This window comes from Marmota flaviventris, chromosome 6 (assembly GCF_047511675.1).
Source record: "Marmota flaviventris isolate mMarFla1 chromosome 6, mMarFla1.hap1, whole genome shotgun sequence".
NCBI lineage: Eukaryota > Metazoa > Chordata > Mammalia > Rodentia > Sciuridae > Marmota > Marmota flaviventris.
Genome location: NC_092503.1, coordinates 21,274,262 through 21,288,162, shown reverse-complemented (window position 1 = coordinate 21,288,162; position 13,901 = coordinate 21,274,262). Strand labels below are relative to the sequence as shown.

The window sequence follows — 13,901 nt, the reverse complement described above, 5'->3', positions numbered from 1 at the left end:
CACTGTATTCCACAGACTGCATTGTACAGTTGAGCTCAGGAGGTAGTCTGCCTTTCTGTGCAAAATCAAGATCAGCACAGAACCAGCCTCATGACATCTTGACTCTCCTCCGTGTTATATTGCTGGGGCTTAAATGATCTTTGTGTCCTTTTTGATAAGTTAGCTCATCCCCAAGGTAAAAGTTGGGAAGACACATTCCAAGTGGAGAGTTATCTATTGGCATGGTACTTAAATTGGCAAACCATTAACTGGGTGTGGTGACAGGACTATGTGGTATATATGGATGTACTGGTCCACATTGTAACGTTTATTTATAAAGCAATCTTTTCCCATAGTCCATTTTATTTCATATATTGTGTATTGCATTCTATTACCATTTCCACCTATTTAACAAGCAGGAATTCCTGATGGAAGAAACAATAATTCTGATATGAATAGAAGATGATGTTATTTACATTCTTTGGCTCCATTTAGGCAGAAAATAAAACTTTTTTTTCCCTCTGGGTTTCTGTATTTAAAGACCAAACACTGTATTAGTGGCTTTATGTGGGTGTGTTCCTGTGCTCCATCTCTTGGTGCGTGGAGTGGGTATGTCCCTTTGCAAGGGAAAGAGCTGGTGGGAATGATGCTGTGTCCCCTGGCCAGGCTGCATGACGTGCTGATGGAATTGCAGAAGAAGCAGCTGCAGCTGCTCTCGGCCTGGCTCACCCTCACGGAAGAACGCATTCAGAAGATGGAAACCCGCCCCCTGGATGATGATGTACAGTCCCTGCAGAAGTTGCTTGAAGAACATAAAGTAAATCTGTTTCCTGTTTCTTTTTTACTTCATCAAATATGAAAGAGCAGCACTTAGCATTCTCAGGGGCTGATAGCTTCTACCTTTAGTGTAGTGTTGGGACACTTTTGAGTTGTCTTTTCTTTAGCATCTCAGAGGGTGGAGCTCATGGGGATGTCACTTTTCTGGGCCAGAGAGGAAAGCACATGTACAGCTTTATAAGGGTATATGTGGTGTTCTTAAGAAATTGTGCAGCTTTCATAAATTTATATATATATATATTTTAGTTGTTGATGGACCTTTATTTTATTCATTTATTTATATGTGGTGCTGAGAATTGAACTCAGTGCTTCACACATGCTAGGCAAGTGCTCTACCACTGAGCCACAACTCCAGCCACTTTTGTAATTTTTGAGGAGGGTCTTTTGAGACCCATAAGTGGTTAAGAACCCTAGAGTGGGCTGGGGATGTGGCTCAAGCGGTAGCGCACTTGCCTGGAGTGCATGTGGCCTGGGTTCGATCCTCAGCACCACATACAAATAAACATGTTGTGTCCGCCAAAAACTAAAAAATAAATATTAAAATTCTCTCTCTCTCTCTCTCTCTCTCTCTAAAAAAAAACAAAAAACAAAAAAAACCCAAAAACCCTAGAGTGTTGCTGTTAATGCATGGTGTTGGGGAGGAAGCAAACCCTGAGAGGCACTTGTACTTAATCCTGTAAGAAACCCTGTTGCCTTTTCTATGATCCAAAAAGCATCAGGTACCGGGTGAGGAATCAAAATTTGGTGGACAATTTAATTTGGTCACAAGTTGAGTAGATAACTTTATCTCAGCCAAGAAAAAAAAAAAAAAGGTAGAGTAAAATGCCCTTTCTGTACATTAAAGAATTTTATTGATCCCTGAACCATCTTAGATAACTCATTAAAGGTTTTGGGGCTACATTAGCACTACTCAAGAGGTACCAGACAACACTAAGGATAGTGTTTACACAAATCACCTCTGTAGGTCTAATGGCCATGGCTTTCCCATGGAAAAGGGAAGACGGGAAGGGACCAGATGTCCTCAACTGCTTTTTGTGTGGCTGATGAGAATGGCCTCTGCAAACCATCCAGCCTCTGCTCATCTTTCAGTTTATACCATACGACTCTAGATCAAGCAGCTTGACTCTGTGTATTTAAGCTCTGGACTTTTAGATTTACCAAGTCTCCATTTTTGTCGTAATTCCTGGTTTAGACATTCAACTCCTTTATGCTTGTTTGGCTGTTGTTGTGCCCACTAGAACTGGGCACAGAAGAGACAACATCCATTAGCAATCTGTTTTGACATTGTGTTTTCAGACTGCTTTGCTTCATAATGAAACAGAAAGATGTATAGCAGCCTTGTTTCATTAGTGGAACACTTAGGGTAATGATTAGTAATTTAAATATGACGCTTCATTAGGTGTGCTTAATTATTATTGACAACTAAGTGGATTTTAAATAGGTAAGTGGGAAAGACAAGAAATAATAGTGCATCTTACTTTTTTTTTCCCTCTAGAGTTTGCAAAATGATCTTGAGGCTGAACAGGTGAAAGTAAATTCCTTAACCCACATGGTGGTAATTGTTGATGAAAACAGTGGTGAGAATGCAACAGCTGTTCTGGAAGATCAGTTACAGGTAAGAAACCTGCAAAGTAGGGCAGTTCTGGAGGATCTATGATCCAAGACCCAACTGTGTTCCTCCTGGGCTTTAAGTCTTAAGTTATTGTTTATCCAAAAGGGTAGAAAAACTACTGTATTAGTCAGCTATTCATTATTATAATAAAACACTGGAGACAGACTACTTTATGAAGAAAAGAGGTTTATTCAACTCACAGTTTTGGAGGCTGGAAGTCCAAAGAGCATGGCATAGGCTCTTGAGAGGGACCTTTGGCTGAATCACATTATAGAGGGAGAACATGTGTATCTTTCTGTGTGGTCTCTCTTTCTGTTCTTATAAAGTTACCAGGATTCAATCATGGTGGCATCACCCTAATAATCTAATCTGCTCACTTGCCAGAGGACCTGCCTTATGTAGCATGATCAGATTAAGTTTCTTCCTCCTTAATATCCCTAAATGTTAAATGTCTGCCATGAATTGTGGTGGGTTGGAGGAAATCATAGCACCTGCCTTTGGTTGACCTTCCCAGTTGGGGCCATGGCATGTGACTTACAGGAGTGCCTAGGTACTGACTTCAGCCTGTGGGGTGAATGGGTGGGGCTGCTTGCCCAGCTTCCTTGTGTATAGTAGTGACAAGATTGCGAAGCCCAGGAACAGATCACAAGTGGTCTCCAGACCTTAATCAGAAATACTCAAAGAATTTGTAGAATGCTTCAAGATATGGATTCCAGCCCCATGCAGACCTGAAATCTTGCACTGCAGGGAGCTGGGGAAAAGATGACCAGTGGATGTTCACTGTACAAAAATCTGTATATGCATACTAGAATTCGAGAATCTTAGCTATATAGGATTTAACATCCCCTATTTTTTTTTTTTTTGATAGATCTGTGTGTAGGGTAAACAACATTTTGGGGAGGCCCAATAAAATGCTTCTTTTTCAATGAGGTGATAGTATATTTTTGCAGTTCTTTTTTTTTGTCAGTGCTGGGAATTGAACCCAGAGGTACTCCTCCACTGAGCTACATCCCTAGCCCTTTTGATTTTTTATTTTGAGTTAGGGTCTGCCTAATTTGCCTTTAACTTGTGATCCTCCTGCCTCAGCCTCTCGGGTAGCTGGAATTATAGGCATGTGCCACCGTGCCCTACAATGTTCCTGGAATTTAAATAGACAATAGGTTACCATCGTGAAACTGGAGGGCTTTCTTCTGGCTCTACATTCTCTACCTTTGCTGCATAAAAAGATTACATTGGTAATTAAATATCAAAATAGTATAATATAAATTGACTCTTGTTTCACATATAAGTAGCATGTAAATTTTTAACATTTGTCAAGCATTATTTATAAAGTGGTAATAAAATTTTTTAGGAAAAACCATTATTAAGGACTTTTTAAAATAGATTAACCAAATTTATTTAGTATTGCTTATACTTGTAAGATTCTGTTGCTTATTTATGTGGAGTTTTCTAGGAATTATGTGATATAAACCAACAATCTAATAAGCATTTTATTTTGTACGAATTCTCTTATTCAGAATGCTTTTATAAGTTTAAACATTTATCATAATTTTGGTACTGTAGATGAAAACTTTCTTGGCATTGTAAAAGATAAAGAAATAAAACTGATAGACTGAAATTTTTAAGAAAACCATTATAGTCTGAAAAAAATTGAAGTACATAAAGTAAACATGTTTACTCTTTTGAAGATATATGTAGGACTGGAGATGTGGCTCAAGTGGTAGCGCGCTCACCTGGCATGCGTGTGGCCCGGATTTGGTCCTCAGTACCACATACAAACAAAGATGTTTTGTCTGCCGATAACTAAAAAATAAATATTAAAAAATTCTCTCTCTGTCTGTCTCTCTCTCTCTCTAAAAAAAATAATTTAAAAAAAGATATATGTAAAAATGTCACATTCTTTTTTTGGTATGGATATTGAACCCAGGGGCACATAACACTGAGCTGCATCCTCAGTTCTTTTGAGACAGGTTCTTGTTAAGTTCCTGAGAGCCTCAGTAAGTTGCTGAGGCTGGCCTTCAATTTGTAATACCCCTGTCTTACTCTTCCTAGCTGCTGGGATTGTAGGAATACACCATCATGCCCAGCAAAAATATCACCTTTTTCCATAAAATCCACAATGAAATGGAAGCAGCGTGATTGAGTTCTAGCTGTGCTACCTTCTTGCTTAGTAATGTGAAATAATTAAATTCTGTAGAAACTGTTTTTTTTCTCATGTATTTATACACTGATAGGATTAGTCAGTACTATTTTAAAGCAACTTTTAAATAAGTGCTTTTTAAAAATAAATTGCTACTCTGTAACAAAGAGCAATGGGAATTGTAACTTTTTTATGATTTATTTATTAATTTATTAGTAAGATTGTTTATTGCAGATACCATTGTACCTCGTAAAACATGCATGGATGAGCTAGATAGGCTTAAACATTATACAGTGCATACATGCATCAAAACATGTGGTCCTCAATTAATATGCACAACTTTTGTTTTATAATGGAATATTACTCAACTTTAAAGAATAATTAAATTATGGCATTTGCAGATAAACGGATGGAGTTGGAGAATATCCTGCTAAGCAACATAAGCCAATCCCCCAAAACCAAAGGCTAAATGTTTTCTCTAATATGTGGATACTAATTCACAATAAGGGGGGAGGTGCAGTAGGGAAGAATAGAGTTACCTTAGATTAGATAGAGGGGAGTGAAAGGAGGGGAGGGGAGAGGATGTGGGAATAGGAAGGATAGTAGAATGAAACAGACATTTTATATATATATATATATATATATATATATATATATATATATATATATATATATAAACTGCATGATCAATGTGATTCTACAACATGTACAATCAGAAAAATGAGAAATTATACCCCATATATGTATATCAAAGTGCATAAATACATTCTACTGTCATGCATAACTAATTAAAACAAATAAAAAATTTAAAAAAAGAAATTAACCTTTCTAAGGATTATGATCGCTCTCTCTTCAGGCTCTGTTGACTGAGGCTGGTTTTCTTTTTCCCCTAGAAACTTGGTGAGCGTTGGACAGCCGTGTGCCGTTGGACCGAAGAGCGTTGGAATAGGTTACAAGAAATCCATATCCTATGGCAGGAACTGTTGGAAGAACAGGTACGAAACTCCTGTCTATTAGCAACAAAATAGATGGTGAAAAGTAACCCATCTTTTATTATGGCATTAGAATAAAGTTGTCCTGTTTCTTTTTCTTTGAAAGGAAAACATGCAAGTGGTTATTCATTATCATAAAAGTCAGATTCTTCCCAGATGTAGTGCAGCACACCGATAATCCCAGTGACTTGGGAGGGTAAGGTGGGAGGATGGCAATTCAAGGCCAGCCTGGGCAACTTGGTGAGATCCTGTCTTAAAACAAAAAAAAAAAATAAAAAGGTCTGGGTATGTCGCTTAGTGGTGGAGTGCCCCAGAGTTTAATCTTCAGTATTGTATTTAAAAAAAAAAAAAATCAGATTTCTATCCATTCTGTCATGCACCTTATTGATAAAGATCAGGTTATATGGCTCCTTTGTAATAATACTTATTAGATTTGCATTTATTTTTTTACAATGTTAGCATTCTGATAGGGTACATTCCTGATTTGGTGAACATAATCATTATTGGATCTGTGTTGGATGATGTTTGAATTTGTATCCACACAATTGCTAGAGTATAGTCTGTGTTGAGTAAATAACAAATAAATGAGTCTGCCCAGTGTATTCTAAACTTTAATCACAAGATTTTTTTCTTGATGTTTTACTAGAAAAAGTACTGAAGTTAACTGGGTAATATTTTGTAGCAATACCTTTGGTTAAACAGTATGTTTTTTTCACTAGTTCTCACTACAGCAAATGAAAAGAGGGTACGAAGTTGCCACCTTGATTTTCCAGTCAGAATAGTGGCCATTTGCCCTTCCTCCGCGCTTCGAGAAAAGCAGCCCTCAAAACAGAATACACAAATCAAAACTTTTCTTCCCAAATGATTGTGGTCTAGAAAATAAGCACGTGCTCTGTTTCCTCGTCTGTGATACCCATTTTAATTCTGTCAAATGAATTTCATTTCCACCCACAAAAAGCAAGTGTATTCTCTTCAGGAGGGGAAAGAGAAGCCAAACCAAGGGCAGGAGGTTTTGTGGTTTACTAAATATGGTGGCAGATCCTACGTCTTAAAAAGTAGGTTGCAAGATTTGTCCAAATATAAATTATTAGTCACTACCCCTCATTTAGTCATAATTTTCCTATTAAGAATCACATAATGAATCTGATTCTGCTTTCTAAAATATTTATGGTGTACTTCACAAATATTTATTTTTACTTGGAACTTTGTATTTAGGGCGAAGAGTTACACAGAATGGTTTAATTCTTTCTTCAGTGATGACGGTCGAGAGACTTTGATTGCCAGAGAAAATCATGGTGTTACTTTCATATTAGCCTTTTATTCCCTTCCTCCCTCTTTTCCTCCCTCCCTCCCTCCATTCTTTCCTCCCTCCTTCTCTTACTTCCTTTCCTCCCTCTCTCTTTCACCTGGAGGTGAGGAATAATCGAAAATTGATAAATAAAAGAATTGAGGAAGTGTTGATCCCATTGCACACACAGAACCAAAGCACCTGCTCCCTGCTGTGCAGGAAGGGGTTTCTGACTCCATGCTAGATTTGGGGAGAATTATCCACAGTTGTTTTCCACTCCTCTTCTAGGTTATCTCTTTACATTGCTTAACATCTTCTACTTAAGAACATGCATTTTTGACCAAAGAGCTTTAAATATTTTTTAGGTTGGTTTTGGACCATCCTCAGACTTTCTCCTTTCATCATAATTGCTGTTGAACTTTGAATGTAAATGTACTTTTTCTGGTTGACATTGTGGGAAGAGCCTTGGTTTCTGAATGAGGGTCCTTACTCTAGCTCAGCCATTAACTAGCCAGCTGATCTTGAATATATAACTTCACTTCTCTGTTTTCCTCTCTAAATTGTGGGCCTGGGACAAGACCATTTTGAATCTTCCTTTGCCTCTAGATTTATAACATATGATTCTTTCAGAAACATGGATAGCTGTATTTAGCATTTTGCATCCAGCCACTGCCCTGAGCATTAGGTTTAGTCACTATATGAGTCTGTTTTCTGTTGCTATAACAAAATTTCTGAGGCTGGGTAATGTATGAAGAAAACAATGTATTTAGCTCACAGTTTGAGAGGCAGTGTCAGGTGGCAGGTAACATCATGGTGAAGGTACATGTGAGAAGCAGTGATCATATATGGTGAAGAGGCTAGAGAGCAGGGAGTGGTCAGTTTGTTCTTTTATAATGGTTCTGTTTTAGGAATTAATTGGAGTCCCATGAGAACTACACCTCTCTGACGGCAGCACCCTCAGTGACCTCCCATTAGACTCCACCTCCTTGAGGTGGTTCCACCATCTCACACCTTGAAACACTAGAGACCAAACTTCCAACATGGCTCCTTGGAGAACATCCACATAACGTATCCTACTGTAATCATTACCCAGGTTCAGGTTAATGTCAAGTTTATCTCTTGTAAAGCTGATAATGTTAAATTGTTAAAGAAAGGTCTTTTTCTGGGTCATTTTTGTGCCTCTGACTTAGGTGTTTGAAATCCTTATCAGAACCCAGGTAAGGGTGAATCTGCTAATAAAAATTTGAGATTTGGTAACTTGATTGAACTGACCTTGCAAATGATTTCTTGGATATTTTCCAACTTTTGTTATTACTTGTAGTGCCTGTTGAAAGCCTGGCTTACTGAAAAAGAAGAGGCTTTGAATAAAGTCCAGACAAGCAACTTCAAAGACCAGAAGGAGCTAAGCGTCAGTGTTCGACGTCTGGCTGTAAGTCATGTCGTTGGCAATGTCTAGTTGTGAGCTTGTGTCGTCTTGGCTTTCCTCACTGTGAACACCACACCTGACAAGAACAACTTAGAGGAGAAAAAATTCATTTGGGCTATTTCAGAGGTTCAGTTCATGATTGGCTCTGGGCCCCAGGTGAGGCAGAGCATCACGGCAGAAGGGCATCATGGAGGAAAGCTGTTGGCCGCAGAGAGAGTGAGGTCTAGGGACAAAATATACTCACCAAAGTCCTGCCCCCATTGACCTACTCCTTCCAGCCACACCCTACCTGTCTATAGTTATCACCCAGTACAATAGTCTTTTCAAATTTTTAACCCATCAAATAGATTAATCTACTGATTAGGTTATAGCTCTCATACTCAAATCACATTACCTCTGAACTTTCCTGCATTGTCTATCATGAGCTTTTTTGGGGAGAAATTTCACATCCAAACCATAACATTCTGTTCCTGGCCCCCCAAAACTCATGTCCATCTCACAATGCAAAGTGCATTCTGTCAGTGTTCTGTGTTGATGGTTAATAGGATGCAATGAATGCGAATTATAGCTCAGGACCCTGCAGGACACTGTTGTCATGCATTGATCTGGAACCACAAGCCTTGTGTTTTAGTATAGTGAATCACGTTCCTTTTAAATTTAACGAAAAAATGAACATGTTCAAATTTCCTGATTGGGGAATAGGAAGACAGAATCCTGTTGAGAGAGAATTGTCTAATAAGTATCTGAAATCCTAGATTTTGAAGGAAGATATGGAAATGAAACGCCAAACATTGGATCAGCTGAGTGAGATTGGCCAGGATGTGGGTCAGTTACTTGATAATCCCAAGGCATCTGAGAAGATGAACAGTGACTCGGAGGAGCTGACTCAGAGATGGGATTCTTTGGTTCAGAGACTAGAAGATTCCTCTAACCAGGTACCTTTTGATTTGGATAGAATGTTGTACCAGGAAGTAAAAATTTAAATGTTCAGGTCGGTTTGGGCTTTTATGAAATGAAAGACTTGTTGGTGAACTAAAAGTTGATTCCTCTCTGATGAGTAATTGATAATGTGGAAATCTTCTTCCATTCTCTAATATAAATTTTAATAGATTTTCCAAAAACTTAATATTCAGTAGTTCAATCTGCAGTAATTAATAACACTTAAGACATATATCCAGCATATAATCTTAAAATTTTAAATCTCAAGTAATCTTATTAATCTAAAGATATTTTGTGAATTGAAATAAGACTTTGGTATATACATAAATGTTTATAGCAACATTATTAATAACAGTAAAAAATGGAACAACCCAAATATCCATGTATGGATGAATGGATGAATAAAACATGGTGTAGCCAGGCAATGCAGTTTTACTTTGCCGTAAAAAATAATAAAGTGTTAACCTGTGCTGCAGTTAGGGATGAATCATGAAAACATGCTAGGTAAAAGAAGCCAAATGCCAGATTATATGCCCTCTGATTCCATTTGTTTCAAATGTCCAGAACAGACGAATCCTTTGAGACAGAAGGCAGATAGCTAGTTGCCAGGGTTGGGGGATAGAGTTTGCAAAGTTGCTCTTAAGAGAGAGAAAGTTTCTTTTGGAGGGTTAGCAAAGCTCTGCGAATATACTAATAACTACTGAATTGTACATTTTTCAAAGGGAAAATTTCATGATATGTTATTTATATCTCGAAAAAGCTCTTTATACAAAATTCAAATTTGTGTGATTTTTATCTCAGGTGACTCAGGCTGTAGCAAAGCTGGGGATGTCCCAGATTCCTCAGAAGGATCTTTTGGAGACGGTTCGTGTAAGAGAACAAGTAACTACCAAAAAGTCTAAGCAGGAACTGCCGCCACCTCCTCCCCCAAAGAAGAGACAGGTCCACGTGGACATTGAAGCTAAGAAAACGTGAGAGCAGAGAAATTCCCTAGACCCAGTGTTGTACACAGTGCATTTGACAGTTGACACTTATTTTGTACTAATCACTAATGAAGTGCAAATTGTGACATAATTATTATTATGGAAATTCAAGTCTGAAGTGCCTTTGAGTCATTTGAATATTCTGCTTCACACTAGCTAAGCATCTCCATTGTGCTGGATGATTTTATTTATCTCATGTTTAATTTGCCAAACTCTGTGGAGAAACTCCCTGTTTTCCTTTCCCATCCTTTACCTTGGAATGAAATGATCGTTCACAGCTCTTGGTTTATTCTTTCTTTCACAATTTACAACTTGGACGGTTTTCCTTTAGATAGGTTCTTTATTCTTTGTCAATCTCCCTCTACTCACCATTAAAAATGATTTCTAACAACTCCTTTTTAGTGTCACCTTTTTCTTCCTCATTCTTTTTTCATGTTTCCTTGGTTAATTCCTTTGTCAGATTCATTAACAGATTCTTCCTGTTTGGTATCAAGGTTCACCTTTGTTGTGAAATGTTTCTTTTTGCTTTACTGATTCAAAAGAAAACTCAGGGTCTTTGTAAGAAGAACGCTCACAGCAGACATCTGTTGAACTCCTGCTGATGTCAGATTTCTGTTCAGCCCTACTGTATTCCAGGCACTCTATCTTACATGCACCATAGTGGTGCATCCTCAAAGTGACCTTTGATGGGCACTGTTATGCTCCATTTACAGTAGGACCCCAGGGCTTGATTAAATGGGCAGGGATTTGAGACCCAAATGAAAGTGATATTGCTTTTTCTAATTAAGTTTTTTTGAGACAAAGCAGGATTTCAGTTTTATCAGATGATTTTCATTTTGATCGTAATCCTGCCTCCTAGTAGCCTTTTGTTGGAGGACCACTGTATCTCTGAGTTGTAAGCAGCAGCTGTGTCACCTTTACTCTTGGAGCCAAGGCAGCCAGGTGGAAGATGATCTGGCACAGATCCTACATCTCCTGAGTGCCTATTAGCTGCCAGGTGTATCTGACAGCGCATCTCTCAGTGCTGACTTTGTGCATTTGAAAGGATGGAAGGTTGGGAAAGACTAGATGTGTCCCTGTGAAAGTTGAATTTTAAACACGTCTGTAGTGTATTCGGAGCTTTCTGGGCTAGAAACAGAGAATGTACCCAAAGTGGTTAAACAGTGAGGTCCTTACAAGAAAAACAGAAGCAGGGCAATTTTAACAGGAGAGTGTACTTTGATACGCCTCCACCTTACTCTCTGCCAGTTTTTCACCTGCAGCCCTGTCTTCTCAGCAAGAGACTCCCCTGGTATCACTGCCCAGAATTCACCCACTTGTTTGTGTGGGTTTTTTTTTTTTTTTTTTTTTTAAGAATTTAACCTTTATTTTTTATTTGTTTGTTTTTTATGTGGTGCTGAGGATTGAACCTAGTGCCTCACCCATGCTAGGCAAGCGCTCTACCACTAGTTTTTGCCATGCGCATGTGGGAGGTCGAGATGGTTTGTTTTGTTCAGTCTCTGTAGTTTGGCTTCTGGGGGATTCAGGCAGTAAGGGAGAGGTCTACAAGAGAGGATAATAAGCAACCAACTCTGAGGACCACAGTTATCCAGCCCATGATTGGATTATCGCAGACATTACTTCAGTTAATTCCTAGACAATTAGAGACTTAAGCACTGGGTAGTTCATTAGAGTAGAAGGTGGTTAAATATCATTATTAGAAATGTTATTTCTGCACCCATAGTCTGCCCCCTCTAATCTACCCATGAGTTGTTGCTCTTCTTTCTGGAGCAGTATGGAGTCACATAGTTCCTCTTCAGAATTTGAAGACAGCTTTCATAGTCCAGTTCTCACTGTCCTAAAGGCCAGAGTGTCTGTAAGTATTCCTAGTGTGACATGGTTTCCAGATCCTTCAGATGTTTATTCTGCTCTGGATGCCACTGTTTACTTGTCTTAAGGTGACCTGCCTGAGCAGCTGAGAACCGTAAATAACTGATTCCTTCTCTTCTCATGATGTCACTGGTGGTGGTGTTTTTGCCTGCTCCGGGCATGGCTGGACAGTTGTTTCCTACAATCTGGATATCTGTTTCTGTGACCTGAGATCATTGTACCACTTTTGTTCACTTGGAGTACAGAAGTATACCGAGTCTCCAAGGTCATTTCACACATGTGATCTTTGGATGGCCTTCCTCTTTTCTGAAAGAGAGAGGTGGGATGACAGGAGGAGTCTCCTGTTTGTGCAGACATCTTGGCCTCTGGGTGTTTATCCAGAGCATCATAAAATACCTTCTGTATGACCACCCCAAACTCTTGAGACCCAGAATTCTCTGAACTAAAAGGGGTTTAATTTGTAGTTATAGATGCTGGCAAGAAAGGACCAGGTCCTGGACAATTTCCAAATCTTCCAGCAGCAGGACTAGATGGAAATATATCTGCTGAACTTATGAGCCAAGAGCAATTGTATAATAAAAATTTGGGGAAGGGAAGTATAAATTGTTTGCATTGAACTTAATTAACTATAGATAAGAGGGGAAGATAGTGCCAAGCAGGGAAAGTTTGGGGAGAGGAGGACAGTCCATATCTTGCTTCAGGATTGATTGGTGTTAGTAGTCTGGAAAGTTCATGTGTCAACAGGGATGATGGTGCTTAGGGGGTCAGCCACCAGGGGTGTTCAGTCAAGGTTTTAACTTACATTCAGGAATGTGGAACAGTCTTTTGTTAGTTTTGGTTGGTAACTGTTAACTGATTAGCTTCCCTTATCTCTTCCCCCTTCATCCTCTAGTCTTTGTAATTAAATTTAAACGTCTTGGAATTTTTGTTTTATCACACATTATAGGAAAACCTGTCTTGGAAAAAGGTCAGTTTATTCATTACTCACTAGAAACACACACATCAAGAGAAATTTCCCAAAGGAACCAAGGTGAGAATCCCAGCTGCTGCTTAAAGTACTGAGAACACTATGGGCAGGAGGTTGGGCTGCCTCGATTGAAGCCCAGCCCCGCCACTTATTAGTGTGGCACAATTACTGTAAAGTTCCGTGAGCTCAGTTGAACATACTTCAATGGAATACACTTCATAGGGCAATTGTGATTCTTAGAGTTAGTAATACGCATCAAATGCTAAGTGTTTTAGTCAGCTGGTTCTTGTCAAAAGCCTGACAAGAACAGTTAGAGGAGGAAAGGTTTATTTGGGGGCTCACAGTTTTAGCAGTGTCAGTCCATAGATGGCTAACTCCTTTGGTCTGGGCCTGAGGTGTGGCAGAATGACATGGTGGAAGAGTGCAGGAAAGCAGCTCAGAACATGGAATGAGAGGGAGGGAGGGAGGGAGGGAGGGAGGGAGGGAGGGAGAGAGAGAGAGAGAGAGAGAGAGAGAGAGAGAGAGAGAGAGAGAGAGAGAGATTGTTGTTCCACTTGGGCAGGACAAAATATAACACAAAAGCCATGCTTCCGAAGACCCATCTCCTCTGGCCACACCCTACCTGACTACAGTTGCCACCCAGTTAATCCCTATCAGAGGATTAATGCACGGATTAGGTTAAAGCTTTCATAACCCAATCATGTTTCCTCTAAGCTTCTTGAATCATCTCACACATGAACTCTGGGGGATACCTCATAGCTAAACCACAACACTCAGCCAAGGGCCTGGTTTCTGGCCAGCAGTCAGTGGCTATTTCTCTTGTTCCTCCTTGTGGTACTGTTGACCTGCCTTTGCAGTACCTCTTCCGA

The 13,901-nt window shown here is 39.2% G+C and overlaps 1 protein-coding gene across 5 annotated transcripts in view; it reads left to right on the top strand.

The window, feature by feature from the left end:
• Positions 1 to 13,901, top strand: part of Utrn (utrophin) — a 515,075-nt gene that overhangs the window by 138,061 nt on the left and 363,113 nt on the right. For all 5 annotated transcript variants that reach the window (XM_071612949.1, XM_071612948.1, XM_071612950.1 and 2 more), the window contains 6 exons: positions 646 to 796; positions 2,312 to 2,431; positions 5,462 to 5,563; positions 8,170 to 8,277; positions 9,030 to 9,209; positions 10,015 to 10,184. In XM_071612949.1, coding sequence (XP_071469050.1) covers positions 646 to 796; positions 2,312 to 2,431; positions 5,462 to 5,563; positions 8,170 to 8,277; positions 9,030 to 9,209; positions 10,015 to 10,184 — 831 coding nt within the window. The remainder of the gene's footprint in view (positions 1 to 645; positions 797 to 2,311; positions 2,432 to 5,461; positions 5,564 to 8,169; positions 8,278 to 9,029; positions 9,210 to 10,014; positions 10,185 to 13,901) is intronic.